At 46.2% G+C, this 23,067-nt stretch overlaps 1 protein-coding gene across 4 annotated transcripts in view; it reads right to left on the bottom strand.

Moving 5' to 3' along the window:
- Window positions 1-23,067, bottom strand: part of MGRN1 (mahogunin ring finger 1) — a 56,969-nt gene that overhangs the window by 32,288 nt on the left and 1,614 nt on the right. For all 4 annotated transcript variants that reach the window (XM_087733524.1, XM_087733522.1, XM_087733525.1 and 1 more), the window contains exons 2-4: window positions 16,449-16,567; window positions 13,394-13,482; window positions 7,118-7,264 (exon numbers count right to left, since the gene is read on the bottom strand). In XM_087733524.1, the coding sequence (XP_087589650.1) occupies window positions 7,118-7,264; window positions 13,394-13,482; window positions 16,449-16,567 (355 nt within the window). The remainder of the gene's footprint in view (window positions 1-7,117; window positions 7,265-13,393; window positions 13,483-16,448; window positions 16,568-23,067) is intronic.

Raw genomic sequence — 23,067 nt, 5'->3', positions numbered from 1 at the left:
AACAGCAGGATGCACGTAGCAATGTTGCCCCAAGGTACCATTTTTGACTAGTAACAGCTGAGAGACAGTCTGTGCTTTGAAAAGCCTGTGGACAAAATAAGAGTCCTCTTTCTTTAGTAACAGCTACGCACGTTGCATGGCAATTTGCAGTGAACGGAGGTCAAGGCAGAGTTACTGAAGGCAGAGTTACACGAAAGCTTTAGAGGGTACTCAGGAACCAATTCTTTCACGGCTGCAGGCCGTGACTGCCTGGCAGGCTCCATGTCCTCTTACAGGTGATGAGGAGGGAGCCAGTCACATTCTGCTGGTGTTCAAAGGGAGCAAGGATGCTGGTCCCCCTCTCTCTCCCACCTGCACGCTCCCCTTTCATTTTGGGCCAGGATTTCACAGGTCAGCTTTCAGGGAAGAGGGAAGATGAACAAGTGTCTCAACTCAAAGTGATTTTTATTGAAAAAAGAAACACTACCAAAATATAAGAAGGCCATAGCCCTGGGTTGCAGTCAGAGTTAGGCAAGATCTAGCCCAGAGATGCTCCCACACAGAGTTTGGAGGTTAACCGTGTGCTAAGTTGGTGCACTGCAGTCCCTGCCAGTCTTCTCCTCCCCTCCTGCTTCCTTCCAGGACTGAGTTTCCACTCCAGGCCAGGAAGAACCAAACCCCTTACCACCCAGCTGAAACCCCGTCGCCCACGTCCCGCTCCAGCACCCGCAGAGCTCTGCCTTCAGCTGCTGAGCTTACTGGCGAGAGCAGTAAGCTCACTACTCCAACCAGGCTTCAAAGCTGGTGGCTCACACAACAGCTACACAGAGGCACAAAGGCCAGAACTCTTATTAAAGACAGAGGGCTTGTCTGCTCGGCGAAATCTATAGAATTTAGCTCTCCAGCCTGTGAACTTTGCACACTACAGCGTTCCCTTGGGGACGGATGTCTGCCTGGATCAAAGCAGGCTTCGGCTTTACAGCTTGCGCCTAGCAAAAAACAGCACTCGCCTCTGATTTCTTCACACAGAAGAAACCTCTCTGCACAAAGAATTCATATTAATCATCACAGTCCATAGCCAAAAGCAGCAAGAGCACCTTTCAAAGGCCCTGAATAGACAGAGGCTATTAAATAACTAAAGGAGTATCTGAGTGCCTCTGTCTCTCCTACGCAAGCTTTAGTGAAAACGGCCATGCGCTGAGCTACCCGTTTCAGTTGGATTTCATTTTGCGAACCAACTATTCAAACTTCCACACGCAGACAGAATTTATAATCATTGCAGTGTCATGTCCACCGTCAGCTTAAAAGACTGCGGCAGGATGTTTGCGATGAATGTAGCAGGCATTGCAAAACAAACAAGGAAATGAGATCTTAAAAAATATATATATATATCCAGTGCACCCATTTGTGCATCAGCAACACAGACAGCACAGCCCTGAAAAAGGGCAAGGATTGCAGAGCTAGACTGACCTATTTTCATTGTGTTTTCTCTTTATAATGAGGAAACGGAGCTTGGCAACATTACTAGGATATGGAAGAGAGCCTTTTCAGTCCAAAGAGGAAGATCTTTTTCATAAGAATAGGCTGCAAAACTCAAACCTCTCGCGTCATATTTATCGTCAGCTCCTGATCTGCCTGGATTGCTCATGTCTTTAGAGCTGGCTGTTTTAAGTGCTTCCAGCTACGGGGCTGGTTTGACTTCTTCCCCTGAGGAAACAACCGCTGCTGTCATGTTTTAACTACACAATCCTTCCTGCTAGTCAGCAGGATACCTACAGCTGGAAAAGTCCCAGGGGCCCTCCCAGGAACAGGCTAATAGCGTGCACATCAAGGCTTTTGCCGGAAAGGAAAGGATGCATTCGTAGAGCACACACAAAAAGAGAACATGAACATCTCTGCAGCGTGCTCCAAAAAACGTACCTGTCTCCTAAACCAAAGGCATCTAAAGGTACAAACACATGAACCAGTTACTGCAGAAGAAGGCAGGCTACGAACTGGAAGTCCTTCAACTATTCTCTAGGAGCTGCTGAGGAGTACTGCCAGCCCTGCAATGGAAATGCAACGCAGAGTACCCTCTCATTTTTCTGGGGAGAAAATAACATGCTTATGGGCAACCACTAGCAAGCAGTCAACGTACAGCTTGCACACCTGCGTGTTTGTGCCTCCGACAGGCTAAGGCAGAGATTCTCATGCCATTTAGATAGGGCCCATCCTGGTCACCCTTCGCCTTTCGGCCGAGACGCCTGGACCCTTCCTTGCTGCACATGCCGATCGCCTCTGCCGCAGGCATGGAGCTGCCTCTGTGGCTGGCTAGTCTTAAAACCCAGTTAACATCATGGATTCTGACAGCAAATTTCTCTTTGTTTGCAGGACATTTTTGAAGCTGACAGGTACTGCTGTGCCTCAGTGACACTGAGCAATACAAAGCTTGTCCTCACGGGTAAGCAGTCAAGCTGTTATGATGGTTTCCCCAACCAGGGCATCCCCTGCTTTCTACCCAGCTGCCAGGAAACTGAAGCCAAAGGAAAGGACAAACTGAGAAATATCACTCTCTCCAAGCCAGCCAGATCACAGACCAACTCCCCAAGAGCACATCCACCACTAACCAAAGATGAGAGTGGATCCTCAGGGAAGACGCTGTGCTAAAGCTCACTGGGGGGACTGCCAGAGGAAACAGAAGCACAGAGGAACAGTTCGCTGATTTCCCAAACCAAAGAAAATGGACACAACCAGAAAAATAAATAAAACTGAGGATATCGGGGGTCTTGAGCTGTTCAGAGGCAGATCACTGCTAATTCCATGCCATTAAAGAAACTCTGGACATAGGCAGATCTGGTCTCTGTTACCCCTGGGGTAATGCACCAGCTGGTCCTCTGAGAGCTCATGTGTTTTAGTCTAAAGAGTCTTTAGGCTCACCACAAAGTAACCGGGCAAAAGACATTTAGAAGGTGAGAGCAGCAGTCCGCTCTAGATTTAAACTAATTCCCATTTCATCCAAGAGATATCTGCACTAGCACCAGACAGTACTGGGTATCTTCCCCCGGGCACGGGGCTGCAGAGATGAAGACACCTCTACGATCACCAACAGCCACACATTCGCCTTCTCCAGACTTTACCGGTCAACTGCGGTCCCACCGCGGTGACGATACAGCTCCCTGTGAAACTCAGAGTTCAACAAGAGGCAGGCAGCAGTTGGGAGCTACATGTTCCCAAGATCTTGGCTGGGAAATGGTATAGCTGAGCATATCTCCCAGCACGATTAGCTGGGAAAGTCGGTTGAACGCTCCTTTGAGACAGGTTAGGACAGGCAGCTCATACAGATAAAGCCACCAAGCTTTTAAACGCAGCCCAAAAAACTCCAGGAGGAAGCTCCCTGGCTTGCAGAGAGAAAGGCTTCACTTTGGTCACGGAGACGAGCTAATCCTGAAGGCAGGCCCATGACACAGAGCGTTGTGGCTCTCAGATGAGCAGAGGCTCTACAACAAGCAATGCCTCTGTTCAGGGAGAGCCACCTTCCCTCCCCTCCCTCCTCTCACCCCAAATTGTATGAATATAACAACGTTCCTAGCAGGAGTTTCACACGAGCAGGAGGGCTGATACTATCAGGATCAGTGGTTGTTTCAGCAGAGAAGCAAGAATAACTTGTTTAGCGCTTCTAAGGAGCCATGCTGCAGGCTGGGGACTAGGAGAAAATTTCTGCTTTTGACAAGAGTCCAGAAAGTTTCTCCTATTTTAGGATTTAGCATCAATTTAGGAGAGTGGAAAAAAAAAAAAAAAAGTGTTTTGTTTTAAAGAGCATCTTCTTCCCAATCAAGTGCTGGACACAAGCTGGATAGAAGAAGTTTTGCATTTATACACGGTGCAGCTTTTGCACATGCTTGTTCCTTGAATGTAGCTGTCAGCACCAAAAGAAATTGAGAAAAAAGGAAAAACTACCAGCCCAGGCAGGGGGAAGCTGCATTCCTATTAGTGCACTAAAAATGCACTCGCTCCGCTTAGAGCTCTAAGAATGCAGCCCGGATTTTTTTTTTTTCCACTAGAATTTGAAAAGAGTAAATCAAAGTAATTATAGCACTGCCCTTTCAGAATTGCTTTGCAAAGCTGAAATCAGAGCTTCAAAAGGTTTTTACTACCAGCCAGCAAATTCAGAGAAGCAGAGATGCCTACTTCGGGCAGCTGCACTAGCCCCAAGACGTGCTTCATGAGCCACTTCCACATGGAAAATAGCCTGGGTTGAATTAAAGCAGCTTGTAAAATCTATATTTGTATCTCACTTCCCCCAGCCCTTATTACCTACACATCTGCATGAAATCAGGATCATGCCTTCCAAAAGGTTCCCTGGCTTCTTGTGCAGCCCCCCACACCCCACGCTTACATAAATTTTATTGTCCAAGAACTCCAGAGCAGAGACAGACAGTTCATCACTCCTATACTATGGGGAAATTAAAGTATGATTTATTAAATAAAAGACCAGCAGTGGAAGCAAGAGCTGAATCCAAGCGCTTTGACTTTTGACTTAAAGGTTTAGCATGCTGAGGACTGCGCAGCACAGTATCGTCAGCTACATTTCGTTAGCGAGATAATGACTGCTGACTACTGATCCTGGTTTCGTGCAGAGGCAGGTAGGGTTCGTGAACAAAGGCTTCTCCTCCTCCATCTGAACACAGATCCGTCTCTCAGTGAACCATGGACAGGGTGGATTAAAAAATTCATATTTTTAAAAAAATATATTTCTTTCTTTGAAGTTGACAGTTGTGTTAACTTTCAGAAACTCTACCTAGGAATTGTTCAAATTAAATTTAAAAAGCGATTAGGTAGTTCACGTTTGCTGCATAAGCTTTAAAGAACAGACAACAGCACTGGTACCAGTCACTGGCTTAGTGCATGGCACTAAATTTCAGTAAAACGTGTTCTTAAGTGAACCAGAAACTGTGTTTTCCTCCTCCAATCAACCAACAGAGTTCTGAGAGGAGAGCTACTAGTTACAGAAGCCTGAAAACACACTCTGTCCAGAAATAGTTATATTCAGTAACTGTAATACTTCCATTAAGCAATTATGATTCAAGGCACAACTTGACAAGACAGCCTCTTATGAGTCCAACATAGAGCAGTTCAACCAACGAGAATGCTACGCTGCTGGTCTCGGGTGATTCAGCTGCACTTCCATCCCAACACAGCTTGGTTCAAGACACAGGTTAAAAAAAAAAAGTATCTTTTCTTTTTAGAATAGCTTTCTTTTTTGCCATTTTGACATAACAAAATGCAAAACTAGGAGTCTGAAAAGATACATTTTAAACTATATGCATACTCTTTACAGACTTAAGCTCTTCGTAGTAGCACAAAGTTCGATATGAAGCTCACCCTGAGTTGTAAATGCAGATGTTTCCTTGTTACTGACCAGTGACAAACAAATTCGCCTTCGAGGTGAGAGAATATGCGAACCAAGATTGAAATCAAGATTTAAAACAAGAATTGCCGATTTAAGCCATGACTGAAGTCTGGCAATGTAAATGCATCCACCCTGGCCATAGAGGCCCTCAGTTCTCCCCATCAGCCCACAGACGGTTTCCTTCAGAGGTCAAAAAACAAGGAACACCGCAGGGCAGCACCAGGGACGCTGGCCACCTCTCCACGTTGTACCTGTATTAGGAAAAGAGGACTTCAATCTCCAAGGCTGCCATTCCAACACCTTCACTAGCACTAAATTCACAGGAAACCTAAGGACCTAAGAGACAGAACACGGAAACTTTATCAGGATTTCTAAGGAGTCCTGCTGCATTCAGCTCTGCTCAGGAAAAACGGGATCTAAATAGAAAGCGTTTTCAGAGTTTGTCGAGAGATATTTTTCAAGCACTTAAAAGGAGCTAATTTATTACCTCCCCAAAATAAAGGCAGCCATAGGCTTCAACAGAAGAGAAGGGGCCTAAACAAAAATTCTGGATTAGGATATCCTCCAGTTTGGAGGAATGCACATCTGGATGGAAGCATTGAGCTTGTCTCATTTCTAAAAATACGCTATTCATGGATACATTAGGGGGACGTTTATACTTTGCATAAAACACATAAGCCATTTTATGGTTTATCATGCATATTTCTCCCTGCTGAAACCTCTGCAGATCCCTTCAATAAAACGTAAATTTACCCCCAAATCCAGAGCACCACTGCAGAAGCCGTCAGCACTACGTGCACAGAGCCGCTGATCAGCCAAAAGCCTCTACTAGAGGAAGCCAAGAGCTTCTGCAGCCTGAATCTTCCTTTACCCATAGAACAAAAAGAATTCTTTGTCCCATGGCCATCGGAAGCCTGCCATAATATACCAGCAGCTCACGGGTACCCAATTCACACCAGGGAGAGCACATTTCAGCCACCTCAGCTCTTAACAGAGAGGAAATTTTTCGTAGTCTTATGGGATACAGTGTTGATTGGAATGGTTTAAACGTGCCCATTTAGATAGAAAGGGTTTGAAATCTGTAGGGATGCTCTACCAGGATATGAGAAAGACTCCACGGATGATGTTTTGACCATTCTTTCCACAGCTAACCAAAGGCTAATATGTGTACCCGGCAGGAAACGCACAGGCAGGGTTTCAGGCAGTAAATCCTCCTGATAGCCATCTCGCAACAGCCTGTGTTGAGGCGGTCATTTATCCCAAAAGGGGCTTTGGGTGGGCCTCAGTTCCACAGACTCGCTATGTCAATGTCAGACTGAACTTTACTTTGGTGGCCCAGATGCTCCCATCACAGGGAACATAGAAATCCAGTGAGTTAGGTGATCTGGAAAAAAACCAGGTAGTATATGAAGGGAAGGGTGGTTGGTTTTTTTAACTTCATAGAACTTCTTGTTGACAAAGCTGTGAGTTCCTCTGCTTTGTTGCACACAATGGTTTCCCCACACCCAAAAAACAAACCAAAAAGGGAACAAGAGAGGATATTGGCTATGTGGGGGAGGGAAGTGAAAGTAATATTCGAAGCTATCAGAATATATAAAACAAAACAGAAAAAGAAGAGATTTCCCTCTCCATCCTCTCCATCTCCATCTGTAGCAGCACTGCCCTTGGGGGTGATTAATGAGAGATGTTACAGGCTCATCACATGAGAGCTCCTGCGCCCCTCCACACGCCCGCAAGCCCAGGACTTACACTGCCATGCCACCAACAAACTCTTCCGTAGCCTGGCAATAGATTGTGATGGCAACACGGGCATCCGCATCAAACGTGAACTCCAGGCTGTACAGGACTTTCTGCTTCCCATTCTCCTCAGTAGGACTGTCAACATCATCTTTATACCTGAAAGACAATGCCGGAGGATTAGAACGTACATTTATGAGATATCAAGATCCCTCTGGAAATCAGGACAAGAGTCCTCCAATCTAGGTGTTCTGGGCAGTCAAGGCACCATGGGTTTCCACCTGGGGCTTCCCAGGAGATGCCCATTCTTTCCTCAGAGGAAGGTTCTTCCAAGATTTGACTGAAGTTATTAAAGTGAATTATGTAGACGGTGTTGAAGGATCTCGCCCAGCCTTACAGTGCCAGGACGCAGAACGAGACAAGAAAGTGAACTCAATGTCAAACCCTTAGGAGAAGAAACATTCTCCCTCCTTTTAAATTAGGCTCAGTATTTGGGCTAAAGAAATCCTGCATGGGCCTGAGAAGTCTAGAGCCTAATTCTTTTAACTCTGCAAATGAAGTGGTGCATGACAGGCAAAAAACAAGGTTTCTGTAACACAAAGAACTCCTGAAGCTCAACAAGAAGTACCTCCAGTATCACACAGATTATGATATTCAGATCAGAAAGCATCCAAATATAGGAACTTCAAATACCTTTAAATGTACAAATCATCAGCTAAACCTTTGACGCTGCTAATGACTGAAGCTTGCACACATTTATTGTACGTACAAAAATTAACACGTTCAACTGCATAACAGATGCATGATAACCAATACAAGAACGAGTTTGGAAGTTATTTCAATTAACATAAAGGGGAGTTATAACTTGGCTATGGGCTACTATACAGCTGGATCCCACTGTGTGATCACCACTGCCCAGTACTACTCCTTCTCCCTACTGCTGGAAAAGGCAGGTAACAAACGCGGGGAAGAAGGTGGTATGAAGCAAGCGCCAGGGCAGTGAGCTATGGCCATGGATGAGCAGTAAGTTATGGCGTGCCAGGAGTGGCTAGGGAGACCAGCAGATCCTGGAACAAGAAGCCAACACAACACACCATGAGAAGATCTCCCCTGCCTTGAAGCACAAAGCGACAGACAGAATGGACGTGATTTGCAGAAGCAGATTCTCATACATAAATTCAAATCCCACTGTAATCCTACGACTGTAGGTACCACCGTTAGTTCACGCACCGTGTAGGAATGGTGAATGCAGCAGGTTGCCTTTCAGAGGTGTACAACACTACTTGATTTGCCGCCCAGCTCCAGCCTCACTTTTCTATCAGTATTACCTTAATTGCCACAACGCCTGGGTCAAAGCCAAGCAGCTAAACTATTCAGGAAAAGCTTGGCACTGTCTCTGACTTCACAGTATCAGTCGCCCTCTCCCTTCATTGAACAGCCTTGATGAATGTGCTGCACTGTTGAAAATACTCAGAAATGGGCTAGGCATACCTCCATAATTCAATCTAAAAATTGTCAAAGGAATCCTTATTTACCGAGTTCACTGAGACGTAATAACTGCTGCTTAATTAAGAGGGTTCCAGCATGAATTTTACTTAACACCACACTGAACAAGAATGACATGTTCATCTTCGGCAATTTAATACAGACGGCGCAAAACAGAATTTAAAAGCAGTATAATCAAATACCTAACACACATACTTGTACTAATGTAACCCTAGTGAATCACTATAGTATACACTTGCGTTCCTGTCTGAAGGACTTGGAGAACTCCAAACAAGACTTTTGCAAGAGGTTCACCTAGGTCAGAAGAGCAAATCAAGCTAGAATAAAAAAGGCAAATCCCGAGAACTGAGAGTCTGAACATTTGCAGCAGCCTGGATACAATATACAGCATAGAGCAAGATGGTATTTTCACACAAGCTAGCTGCATTCAAAGAATAAAATCATGACACTTAAAGGCTGTAAACAAGAAACACTCTAGCCAGTAGGGCAGGTTTGCCTAGAAAACACAGGGGTAGCATCAACATTTTGTGCTGGACTGACCCAAGAACATAGATGGCAACAACCCGCTCACAAATGTGTGTGTTCAAGAAAGCAGCACCACAAGCTTCTGCAAATTATCTCTTGCTCCGCTGCCCTCCATTGATCCGAGGCTGGCAGGGAAGGATCCAGGCTACGATACGCTTGTCACTTCTTCCAGAAGAAGTAGGGTGGGGGAGAACCAGCACCCCTTTCAGGCAAGCATGGGTGAAAGCTACTTCATAGACCTATACCTGCTGCATAAACAGGTAGGTATTAAAATAGAGATGCCCGGCACGTGCATGAGTTACAAATCGACAGCACAGACCTAGACGCCTCTAACAGCCCCAGGTAGCAAGGTGGGAGACCTGGGAGTGAGGGCAGATCACACAAAAGCAACACGTCATTAGTTAAAACCATTGCCTGTTTTGTCTTCTCAGTGAAGTCACAAAAAGCATACGGGTTCCCAGATCACCCTCCTGCTCCCAACTTCACCTCTGCACCTCCCTGCCAGCACTCACAACGTGCTTCCATCCTTTCAAGAAGAAAAGGGGATAAACCTAGACTAGAATACATCTGTTGCCCTGGGAAACCACTGAGGGGCCACTACCAACTGCGGTGCCTGGAGAGGTTTCTGGAGGATGCATCTGCTGGGAAGTAGGAGAGTCAGAGCCCCGTCTGCCCAGAACGGCATCACTCGAGCAGGGGGCAAGGTATACGTGCCTCAACGGTGACAGTCACAGCAAGGCTGTGTACACATCTTCCTGTTGCGACATGCCTGGTGCTGGAGGTTAAGAAAATCATCTGCTACATAGCAAGGAGTTCAAGTGAGAAAAGACTGCAAAAGCAGCTATGCCAGCGGGTAGCTGGACCAAGGAATAAGCAAGGACTACTTTGGTGCATACTTTGAGAGGCAGAGACATCTCATGTTCCACCTTAAGGTGCAGGAACGGTGGGCTGTAACTTCAGGGGAGTAACAAGACCCAGTCACACATTTTGCATTCCTTCTTTCTTTGCAAGGGACATGGCAGAACAGGAGGTGGTTCAGACGGTTCAAGAGCTCTTCTGTCTCCACCTGCACTTGAAGCTTACAGTGTACATTTAGTCAAGCCCTACGGACAGTGTTGATGTGAGGTGGCCACAGATGCATGCGTGAATTTAGAAACCAGTGACTTTGCTAGGTGTGCCTTTTGGTCATGCACGCAGGTTAATTACACAGCCTTCACAGTCACGTGTATAGAGCAGAAGAGACTGACCACCTTTGAGGACAAATAGCTGGTCCAACGTTATGATGAAAAAGGCAAAGCAGAATGACCAAGGGAGCTGAGGCCACCTGGTCTGACATCACTTCTGGATAAAACAATGGAAATGCTGGAACTTTTTGGTTGTCTGTTAAAGAATTAAAATATAAAAATACAATTAACAGCAGCCATGACAATTTTATAGAAATAGGTCGAGTTGAACCCGATTTCATCCTTTGCAGAGATTAAAAAATTTGAGCAACAACTTAGTAGACATGCAGGATAAATGCTATGTATTGCTTGACTTAGTATTGAGAGATATGCATTACAACAGTGTTAGAGCCAGTATTAAATGAAGTAAGAACTAGGTGACATCTCTATCAGCATTGACTTTCATGGGGGGAGATCATCATCAAATGGAGGCTTTCCTGTTTGGGGGTTCTGCAGAGATCTGTACACAGTGTAACGCTATCCAGGGCTGCAGAGCCAGCAGTCCCAGCACCCTCACCATCACCACCTCCACCGTGGGATGAACAGCTCCAAGCATCAAGGTTGGCCCCGCTGTGCTGGAGAGGGAAGAGAAGGGATTTCCCTTCTCTCACTCACAGCAACTCACCTGTCTCCCCTCGGTCCCTATCATCCGCCTCTCTCTCAGGCCCTTATCCAAAATGCTTGGTGGTCTCACTACTGTCCCTGATACTGCTGCTGCTTCAGACACATTCCCAAACCACTATAGTTGCTGATTCCTTCAGCACTTTTGTTCCACGATGCTATCCGAAGCCCAAAGCCCATGCTGAAGCAGAGAGGCTGTCCCAGGATGCAACTCTTCCATGAAACACATTGCTTCATGAGTTGATCTTCCTCCTGCAACTGGAAGTGCTTTCAAGGTAGGAGTAAACAGCCAGTACCAGCCTATCAAGTACTTCAGCTCTGAAATAAAGCTTCCAATCCAGGGCCAAAAGAGAGACGCAAAGCAGTCTTTTTCTGTTAGTGGTTAACAGCAAAACTCACGCTACCCTCCTCTGAGGTTCACAGAGTCTCATCCTGCTAGAAAATCAAGCACGAGGCGTCGAAGACTCAAAACTTCAACACCAATATCCACAGGTTTATTGCTTCTCTCCAAAGCTGCTGTAGATATTCAGAATTTGGCAAAGCTGAGAATTTTGTCTGGTCAGAGCCAGGCAGGAAGCCCAGAGTGGACATTTCCTCATATTCCTCCATAAAGCCCTACACTCCAAATTATGGATCAACACCCTTTTCACAGGTGAACAATGAATTTTCAATTAAACACAAGGAAAACAAAAATTTTGTGAGGACTTTACCATCGGGACCTGCTTTACACCTAGACACTTGGCTCAGCATCATTTTATTTGGAGGAGGAGGTAGTAAATTAAACTTAACTAGTTCTGGAAAGAATGTGCAAGCCTGAACCACTGGTTGCAAACAAGCCAAGCTGGAGAGGGCACAAAGCGTCTTTCCGTGCACAGAGGGAGAAAGGAAAAGCCTCTAGTCCAGAACAGTAGAAAAGCATAAGACAGAATGTGCCCCTGGGGACTGGCAATTAAAATCTCATTTTGGGTCTACATCGGTACAAAATTAAATAGAGTAATGTTGGCGGTGTTGTCGTCAGCACTAACACAGCTGCAGCAGCACAGGAGCCTGTGAGAGCTCATGAGGCAGAGAAAGAATCGATAGTACCAGGAATTAGATGGATGCAAACCTAGACACTGCCAAGGTGCACGGACACTACATTTCATATAGTCCAGAGCTGCAACTCTGCTTGTGGGGACAGGACGTGCAATCACAGAAAGCAGAATGACAGAACTGTACGTACTAAACCCCACCAACTTCTCCATTCACAGCAAGGCCTCTTCCAGTGAAAAAACTACTTCCCATTTGGCTTCTGAGAGATGTTACACTGTTTAATGTGGATGCCTGCAAGGATAACAAAATACGCTTTCCGCAGCAAGTGTGGGAGGAAAGCAAGACTTTTTCCTAGAGAAGTACTTCACCCTTTAGCTGAAAAAGCTAGACAGCATTCAGAGCAGTTTACCAATGGTTACTTTGTCAGAAGTTCTTCCCTCTTTTCCTGTTCAATCAGTTTTGATAGCACAGGTATTGCTCATTTAAAAAACAAAACAAAACAACTAACCTTCAGTTTTCACACAAACGAAGGGGTTTGTGTGGTTATGACTCAAATTCCTGATGTTACGCCATGCTCCCAGAGCCACCTTGGCTGAGAGCTGAAGCTGGCCCCCTGCCAGTACTCCAGCCCTGCGCCTGAAACGCAGAATTCAGAGCGACTCAAGGATCTTTGAGAAATGCTCTGCCTGGACATCTGCCCAGTCGCTCAGACCAAAACAAAGCACTGTATGCTGGGCCTCTGCACTTCAGCCATCTCTTTGAAAGAAGGCAGCCGCAGGTCGCAGTGTTAGCCATTGCGTTTGATCCAGCTAGTGCTGGTTTAGATAGTGTAGAGCAGCGAAAGGTAACAGATCTCCATGACTATCCAGACCTCCTTCCCCTCCGCACGGGACACAAGCCGTCTAAACGAATGCATAACACTAGGACCAAACTTTATTTTGGCAGCAGGAGAAACCTGAGGAAGTTTCACTCAAGACCAATGAGTCTTCCTAGCCTGTGACTTGCACCAGAATCAGCCACTTTCTGGCTTCGCCTTGCACAAGAAGCCAGAAAGAAATCTGTCTGTAGGGTTTATTGACCTGACTAATATCTTCTGTTCATGCTAATGATTTCATGGGTTTGTTTACCACCCTAGTCTGTCCTGTAGAGAGAGATACATTGCTGGTCCTCTTTGGAAACAAAGATTGCTCAAGTCTAGGGACAAGGAGCATATAAACCACCTGAAAGTTCTGATCACAAGGGAACACAGAAACCTCTGGGCATATCTAGCAACAAGGATGTGGAATTCAGCTGTTTCTCCAAAACCTTATCAAATACAGTTTGGCTCTAGAGGACAGATCGCTGGGTTGAATAAAACGAAAGGTTCAGGCAATAACGGTACCTCACAAGTCGGAGAGAGTCTTTGCGGATATTCACCAAGCTTCTCAGTGTCTTCACTGGCTCATGTGGAGCTGGAGTTACATAGGGAAACTGGAACAGAAAGGCAAAGAATTCTCCTATTATTATACTGCGAAAGGTAGCAGCATGTTACCTGGCATACAATTTACCCAAACCAAGAAACATCTACCTTTAAGGGTACTCGGTACAACAGCCACAAGGGACAGCAATAGACAATTCTATTTACAGATAAATCAAGCATGCTTCAGGGTGAAAATCCTGCTCTGGGCCAGCAATAACGCATATTGGGAGTACGCACTTTAAGAACGGGCATTTTCACAGGCTCTTTTTCTGCACCCTGAATTCTCAGTTTGGAAAGCCTTGCTCTCACAAGCTTTTATTTCCACTAAAGAAACCACCTCCAGCTTGAGCAGAAGAAATGCAGCTCTTTCATGTGTGTTACAACATGCAAACAGTGACTTGACTGCTAATCAGCATGCCGAAGTCCTGGATTACTGGGGGAAACTCTTTATTCTGAAACAATGGGGCAAATGTTCTGGTAAAGAAAAGAGACAGGGAGACGGGGCCTCATTCTATTCTACAGTCAAGAGACCTTCTCTCACAGATTGTCCTTTAAATAAAGGATGATAATGCTTCAGACTGTAATTCTCCTTACTGGTCACAGAATCTCCAGCGAGAAATGCAAAGGAAACTGCTTACTGTGGTGACCACAAGCTGTACAGCTGCAGACCTGCCTGCAGGATCTCCCACCTGCTCGGCGAAGTCTGAAGCTGAAACATCCACTCACACAACTGCCAAGTTCAATAGGTGCTCAGATTGGAGATACAGCCGTGCTCCAAGTTGGAGCAACGGCACAACACAAAGGTACAGAGCTACCGGACAGGCTTTCGGGCAGAAGGTTACTCTGAATGTATCCAGCAACAGTGCCACCATGCAGCCTCATTAGAGTTGGGGGTCCTTCAAACACATCTACTAGGTGCCCTGCAGTGGTGTAGAGTGACGAGTGACACGGAGCAGAAGTACCAGGGACCACCAATATACATGCTTCCTTAGAAACGAGGAGTCTGCTAAACAGGCAGCCAAATGCTGCTACAGCTGAACTTCAGGCCAGCTCCAGGACACAACCCTTCAGTGTTGTCCTTTCAGGCCACAGAAATGTATTGCTGGGGCAATAGCCAGAGCCTCAGGGAAAACGTGCTCTTTCCCGACAGACACGAGGACGCCATGGAAGACCTCGTGCCACAGCCACAGGCAGCAGAGAATTCATGGGGCAGCAGCAACTACTTTCCTTGCACCCTGACTGCTCAGTGCCGCAGCTGGTAGCACTGCTCTACACAGACCAGTCAAGATCTCGGTTACTCCAGAGCGAAAACTTGGCCCACGTCCAGAAAGCAGTTTTGCTGCTCTGTGTTCAAGTGGTTTTTTTCCTTGAAGATTAATCAGAGCTGCCAAAGGGCATTAACTTTACATAGGCAAACTATATACCACAACAGCCTCCCTCTCTTAAACCTATTTGGCAAACATCCTACTGTGTTAATAGCATTCTCACCCACTCCCCTCTGAAGAAATGATGAAATTCAGTGCTGGGATGTCTGCAAGGAAACCCAGGCTGAGACATGCAGGCAATTTAACTCTGCAAGGCTAGTCCTCACAGCCATAGGCACAGCTGCGTCTTCTGCTTTTCTTGGAGCGCTGTGCAGCTGCTAGTCACAGAGCGAAGGAGAAGCGGTCAGCTTTTAACCACTGTCCTGCACGGGCCCTGTATGCAGACATGGCGTAGGGTATGTGGTGAGCATCCCCATGCCTGCATAGCACCGTTATGTCCAGAACAATTTCCATCTAAAGTCCCTCCTTCCTAATTCTGTTGCTCATCTGCACTTTCTGCTTGAACAAGGGCTTTCCGGATTCTCCCTTGTCCTACCCTGCAAAGTCCTGCTAACTAACTGTGGTGCTGAGAAGACCAATAGCACAGCCTGAGGACAACTTGGAAAGCAGAATGTGCTTGTCACTGGTCCAATTCAAACATCGAGTCATCTTGCCTCAGTTTCCCCCATCTGTAAAACAGAGGTGATACTGAACTGTCTCCGAGCACTACAAGCATGAATTAACTAATAGTCACAGCTTTTCTGGAGATGAGAACCATCACATCAATTTTTCATTTTCATGTTTTGAAGCTGCAGAAACAACTAGGAAAATAGCTGGGAAAGCAAGCAGCTCTTTTCTCTTTCCTCTCCAGCACTCCGAAAACATCTCCCAATGGCTCCTACTCTGTTACCTTTTGGTTCTGTTTAAGCAGTTCCGAGAGGCAAGAGAAATCCAAAACATAACACTTGCATAAAATTCCTGTCTGTCCCTCACAACAGTGCTATTCCCTGTTCACAACAAAAGAACAAGCCAATGGCTCGAGCAGGTAGCTTTTCACTGCCTCATAAGACACCTGTGAGCCCAGAAATGCCTCCACGTTCCAACTGGGAAAACTAAAGAGACTTTCTGAGCAGCTCGCCTAGGTTGCAAAGCAAACAAAAATCACCAAATATCGGGATCTGGCTTAACACTGCCCTACGCCCAGTCAGGCCACTCGTTTACACAGAGAACAGCACATGTTGAACACTGGCTGGCATCCATCCAACGTGCCCAGGAGGCCTGCGAAGTTCAGACTCTGAGAGTGGATCTGCTTCCCAGCCTTCTCCTCTCTGCAACATGTTTTACACTTGCTCAGGCAGGCAATCAGAATTAGTCCCAAAATCTGTGCTCCTGAGTCCCTGTCCTTCTTCCCCCATTACTTCTTTCTTCTGCCCTAAGTGAAAATAAGCCTAGAAGGTGAATACTGCTTCTTAGAAAAACTCTGCTTGCATCTGAACAGCTATGGCAGCCAGCAAGCTGGGACTTGGTGTGAGGGAATGCTCTTGCACCTCAGACTGGAATGACGCTCCCCAAGTAGCGAGGGTCTCTTAGGTCTGTGCTATCCTCCTCTACACAAGATTTTCCAAAACAGGCAGAAAACAAAAGGGTAAAATAGACAGCAGATAGGAACTTGCCTGAACAGGTCTATTCCCAAGGAAGTTTAGATCCATGTTCTCGCCAAAAAGGTAGCCCTCGGGGTGAGGGGTGTCAAACTTCTCGCCTCCCATAAAGAAGTGACTTGCAAAGTAGTTTCCTAGAAAAAAAAAAACCACAAGGGAATAAAAAAAAAAAACCTCTTAATGAGTGCTTCCCAGAGAACAGCTGGTCTGTGCAGTTTTTAATTCACAAGTATAAAAGAGCACAAGACATAGAAAATACTTGCTAGTTCACTCCTTCCCTGTACTACTGACAGCCACTGCCAACAACAGAAGCAGGGGGGGATAAAAAAAAAAAAAAAAAACAAAAAAACCAAAACCAACCAACTAGAATAAATCATTACAGTGGAGATAATTCCATTTTAACTTGTTTTCCAGAGAAGGGACAGAGAGCAGTAAGAGTCAACTCTTTCCAATATTGCCCAATTCTGATGAATTCCTCCTCTTTTCTCCACCTTCCAGTGTGAAGTCCAGTCCCACAAACACCATCGACCTGCTCAGAGAAGGATGAGGCTTCCTCCCGCTGCAAATCCCATCCCCAAAACCTTTACTGTGAGTGCTAGAGACCACACACCTTGACGCTGAATTTAATTAACAACATTGACAGTTCTAAATGCAGGAATGCCTGGAAGAGAAAAACCCTGCGACTGACTAAACTGAACTTCAGCTCTGAAAGCTTCACCACAGATTTGTTTCATTCATCCTTATGGTGATGCACTACAGTGCAAATTTCAGGAGATGAAGCGTGTGCGAGGTCACTGGGATTCTGGAGCACTGGATTAACTGCAAAGTCAACCGAATCGATTCAGATGTATGAGCACCACACTAGAAAGACTTCAGGAAAACGCTCTCAAATATAAACTTCATGGAGTTACGATATCAAAGAAATAAGTACCAGGAGAGAGCTAAAATAAAAGGCTCCACCCAAGCCATTTCCCTTGAAGTTTCAGAGTGGGGGTTTTTCATGCGGGTGATGAAAGGACTGAGCCAAACGTACATTCGCTTCCCTAGATGCAATGCATAGGCAGCATAAAATTTGTTTTAAAGCGAGTCATTACAGAAGCAGTAACTAATCATCTGCATGGTTATGGAGGCATTAAGGAAGGATTTGCAGTCCCTCTAGCTAGGAGCAAGCATGATTTACTCTGAAATGGAAGGCTTTTCATGAATGGCTCTGTTTTTTCCATTAAGGCTTTTTTCCTTTATGCTTCAAGAAAGGCTCTTCTTACTCTGCACAGATGGTAGTGCTTTAATGACGATGGTAGTGCTCAGCTATTGCTGAGCTCAGCTTACAAGCATCCAGATGTTTATATTACAGAAACACATTCTTCTTTCCAGATACAACAATCAGCTTCAGCACAGGTCCAGAATCTACCTAGAATCTGTCCTACAGAATCAGCACAACAAAATGTAGGTGCTCCAAATGACAGGCAACCTTTTCCCACCCCTCCCAGAAGCAACAAATTAAAAAGCTAATCTGCATATAATCTCCAAGCACGGCTAGCTTGATATAGCCTCTCCACCCGAGATACACTGCAGTGGTTTATGCTTATACTGAGCTTCAGAAAAGCATGATGAACACTGGGGTTTAGGAATAGATTTCACATTTTACGTGGGTCAAGTAGGATTGTGGTTTAGAGCATTTTATCTGATTAACTGTGAAGACAACCCTTGTGCAGGATATCTTGGTACCGCAGCAGCTGATGAGCTGCGATCAGAACCAGACAGCTCCCTCGTATCCCGTGAACGAGGCATCCTGGGGCTCGACTCACCTCAGTAAACATGTATTCCACAAACTCAGAGCAGAGCTTTTTTGTGGAAGAAGTTCTGCATCCCACGCGCAGAGGACGCAGAGCCCCAGCAGGCAAGGACTGCTCACCTCCACTGAAACCCCGCGCCTGCGGGGAGCCAGCCGTCCAGGAGAGCATCCCCAGGCAGCTGCTCCAGCACCTTCGGACGAAAAGGTCTCTCTCGGACAACTGGAACGACACTGAGACACCTAACTAGCATGTTCAAGGCACCTGCCACACTGTCTTTGCTCCACTAAGAACTACTTTTGGGATCTCTAACAAATTGTTAGGATTTCTCACAAGTACACGCTACCCCCTGCAACGCAGCAGCACTTATTTGACTGGAAACCACAGCTTCAATTCCACGTTCAGACCGAAGGCTCCCTTCAGCTTCCTGCTAAGCCACCTCCTGCAACGTGAAGGAGTTGGTTTTTTTTTCCCAGGGGCACTTCCTTCAGGAGCAAACAAGAAACGTAGTCAGTGCCAGTCACAAAGAGCACGAGGAAAATCACTTTGAGGAGCTCAGAGGGGGATGCACTGGTGAGCAGAACACCCCTGGGCTCTGCCACTGCTGCTATGGATACAAAAGCCACCGCGTACAAAAGGTCTCAACAGCAAAACTAGCAAACAAGGATGGCAGCAAACTGTCTTCACAAATTTATAACACAGTTTTTAGCAGCTAAAAAAAGATATTCTGTTGGAAGCTTTCAGAAACCAGTTGCTACAACAACACATTAAGTTCAGAGCTCTCGAGGTAAGACCAAAGTTATGCGTTATTCCTCTCACCACTGTCACAAGCCACTCAGAGTTTGCCCAAGTTGGAGACAAAATGCTTTAAGAAAGCACTTCTGTAAATATCACACCAAGGACTAAAAGGACAAAGAAACTTCAAGAAGGAAAAAATGAGGTATCCTCTTTTCCAGTCACTGTGACGTCCATACATCTAGCACAAGACTGACAGGATTTTTTGTGTCTCTAAAAGGCTTATATATATTTTCTATGCATTAAAATCCTGCTGCAGCTCCACCTCTAGGTTCTATTTCCACCTCTATTACAAAGATAGCTTTAGGATTTTAGCCAGATTACCGTACCTCTTGAACCCTGTTCCCAGATGTCCCCCCAGCCTATAGAACAACCTTGACCTACCTTACGCAGGTGTTGCAAGGCCAGCTTTACCCAGAGCTCTGCAGCTACGGACACAAGGGGGATGCTAAGCACCATCCTCTTTGGCAGGAGAAAAAGAAAAGCAAAAAAAAAAAATCTTTGAATTAACCCTCCGCAGAACTGCTACAAACAGAAATCCTCCAGGAAAATGCAGTGACACACTTACGAGGAAAGTATCATACACAAATAAACAAGGATGGAACAGGAGAAAAATGCCAGAGCGAAGAAAAAACTGTGGCTTTATTTCCCCAGAGTAAATCAGCACAAAACATAGGAGAGCATTAGATAAAAGAGAACACGAACGGGTGATACTGCTAAGGTAGATGAAGGACAAGCAGTGGTTGTCAGAGAAATTGTTGTGGTGGAAAACTTTACCGTGGCTGGAAAAAAACCACTGGGACACCCAGAATGGCCAAGCCTGACTCATGAGTTTGTCCCACGCAAAACCAAACCGGAACCCAAGGCTTCTCCAAGGCATCAAATGACACCAAACTACTTAACATTTAGTCCGACATGGTGGTGGAGCGTTATTATCATAAATGCACCAGCATTAAGCACCAGACTGCTCCAGTCATAATTACTTCTCCCAAACCCTAACCCAGCGTCCTAATCCCGTGACCACGCAAACCCAAGATGTGGATGTGATGCACGAGTGACGCGCGGGCAGGGGACACAACACCCTTCAACGGCCAGGAGCACAGAGTCGACACCACCACTGCAGCCCCATCAAAACAAGGGCTGTATCGTACAATGTTCATTAACAGAAAGCAATTAGATGGCCATTTAGGTTTCTCACCATTATTAGAATTAGCAGTGAAGTGACAGAAATTGAGTCCTTTTTAATTACTCAGCCAGACACTCACCACCACGGCATGCCGAGGGACGGACTGACAGCACAGTCCTAGACACAGCCTGAGGCTGAACCAGCACTGCGACTGGATGAGGCCTTCTCGCCTTCCTCATTGCCCATCCCTGTTGGGCCACCAAAAGCGATCACATAGCAAGCGGGAACATAGCTCTGAGTTGGGTTAAATATAATTCAGCAACAAACAAGTAGCAAAAGCAACTGCTTTTGACCCATGAGCACCCACCAGTCTGGTGTTTGTGAGTAGCTGGGGAAAAGGCAGGAAGGGAAAGCTCCAGTCAACGGCAGGTGGTGGTGGCCATCACCAGCAGGGTTGGGCTGAAACCCTGACAGAACTACAGCAGGAGTAACGGAGACAACCGCTCCGCTGTGCTTTGCAGAGCAGGTGAGGAATGACAGCTATGTGTGAAATACAGGAACGTATTTCCATCTTGACACTGTCACAGAACACGTGGCTTATGAGCTGAGAACAAGGTGATGGACTGGGTACAACTCTGGATACTCTTCTCCTATTTAAAATTGCTCTTTGATTAAAGCATCATTCCCAAACAACAAAGCAGTTCAGCTTCAGAGAGGAGTAATCTGCCTCCTTTTTTTTCCTCACGAAAATGTCCAGGGAATTCTCTTTCAAGAGCCTACTCCAGAGGAGAAAAGCCATCTCAAGGGCACGTGCTCCCTGCCCTGCTCCACACTGCAGATGAGCTCACTGGAACAAGAGACGAGCTGACGAAGGAGCTGCGGAAAACACTGGTGCATTGCTCACCGGTTGCTAAAGCAATAGGGGCATCATGAGCCTGCATGCAAGAACACGGATCATTTTACTGCTTCAAGCACAGAAGCACAGCGAAGATCATGACTGTTCCCTGTGATTACCCATTTTTAGCCTGTTTCATGGCAGCGCTAATTCTTCTGTATAAACTGGGCCCTTCTCCAACCCCCTTCCAACTGGGCAGGCATCTGCAGTGCCAGCACAGTCTCCATAAAGCAAGCAAGAAAGGTTAAAAGGTACCGGTGAAGAGGGATTAGAGAAGGCAATCGGGTGTCATAGCATTTCAGCAGCCTCAACCCCCCAGATGCAGGAGGAGAAACGCAGATGATCCACACCCAGAGGCTGAGAGGAATAAGCAGGGCGTTTTCAGAAGATTTCTAACTACAAAACTGCATACCAATTGCAACAAAGCTGTTAAAAGATCTGTGAATGCCTCATGATGGACTCTGGCTCATAAGGACCAAGGTGGATTCCACAACAACCTGCTCAGTCCTCCACAGAGCACATGACTGACTCAGCAATAACCACATCAAAAGTCAATAAACAAGAACTGAATATCCACCACTGCATTTGCAACCAGCTGTGACTCAACCAGGTGCCACCACTTGGTAGGACCTGGTAAAGTAACCGTGTTCCTATTCACAGGCAGGCTGACATGCTGCTTAAATTACAGTCAGAATACCTGTATTTTGTGTTTATTTCCTAGCACAACGTGTCCTTCTTATGAGGTGGTGTATTTGCTCCAGAACGCAAACCCGCATCCTTCAAACCGATGCCGACCGTGGACGACAGCTGACCAGAGCCGCAGCAGCTTGCCCAGATGCTCACAGTAAGTCAAGATCTGCTTAAACCAGAAACTCGGAGGGAAAGAATGTAAAAGGTGATGGACAGCCCTCGGTGCTCCAGCAGATGGGTGGCCTCAGGTAACGCTCTCTCACCACATCATCCAGCCTTTCAGGGGTAATCTCTGAGCAGCCAGGAGAGAGCCTGCGTGCCAGGCTAACACTCCAGCGCACACATTCAAACGTCTAACGCAGCCGATGGAAAACCGGCTTCTTCCAGTCAGGCAGTCAGTACCAGTACAGGGCTCACAGCAACAGTGTCGAGTTAGAAATAATTAGCAACCATTTAGCCTAAGAACCTTTTGTACTACTTCCAGCTTGCTTCCTGAAATCAAATAAAACCATATACGCTCGCTTCCAGTTGTCTTCACTGTCAGGTTTTGTACCAGTCATAGCCAATCTTCCCAGCCCCGAGACAAACACGCTTAGGATTGCAGGACCAGAAGGGACAGTGTCCTCCTGAACACACTCCACCTGAAGAAGGGGGGGGGGGGGGGGGGTCCCATCCCAACAGCCCTTACTGTTCTGGTGTTTAGTAACCTCCCTTGAATCGCCACCCTAGAAGCGTTCACGACCTCTTCTTCTGCCTAGAATGGTCTTGAGCTCAAACAGCTCTTCTCCCTTCCTGAAGTCAAGAGGATCCTTGTTAGATAAACCTGAAGAAGGCGAAGAGGAAGGTCTAGCCTAAAGCCAGTATGCTTTCAGAAGGAGCACAAGCAAGTGCAACAGAAAATTAATTAACAAGCATCTAATTGTATCCAAAGCCTTTAAAGGAAATACCAATATTTTTCTTTAATCAGCTGCTTGAAAGCATTAGCCGTTCAGTTTTACAAGGGAGGTACCACGTGTGGAAGGCTCTTTGGCAGCATCTAGGTCAACAGCCCCCTTCCAGGGTGCATGTGAGCATACAAACCCAACCTCACCTGTGGGACAGAGTTACCTTGGCAAGCACATTGGCTAAAACCCAACACACCGTTAAATCCCCATCCGGGTAATTACAACAGTACAGAAACAACAGGAGGATGATTTGAAAGGAGCGGTTTAATGTTCATGGCATATGGTGGTTATAATTAATCCAGTCCATATCGAAAATCCCGTCTAAGTGTCAACAGAAATCAGGTGCAGCCTCTAGGCTGTAAGAAAATTGCCAGCAGGGCCCATGGTGCCA

Source organism: Nipponia nippon, unplaced genomic scaffold (genome assembly GCF_047370975.1).
Source record: "Nipponia nippon isolate SJK-2023a ecotype South Korea unplaced genomic scaffold, ASM4737097v1 scaffold_5, whole genome shotgun sequence".
Classification (NCBI taxonomy): domain Eukaryota; kingdom Metazoa; phylum Chordata; class Aves; order Pelecaniformes; family Threskiornithidae; genus Nipponia; species Nipponia nippon.
Note: the sequence above shows the minus strand (reverse complement) of the source record. Positions and strands in the feature narration are given on the sequence as shown.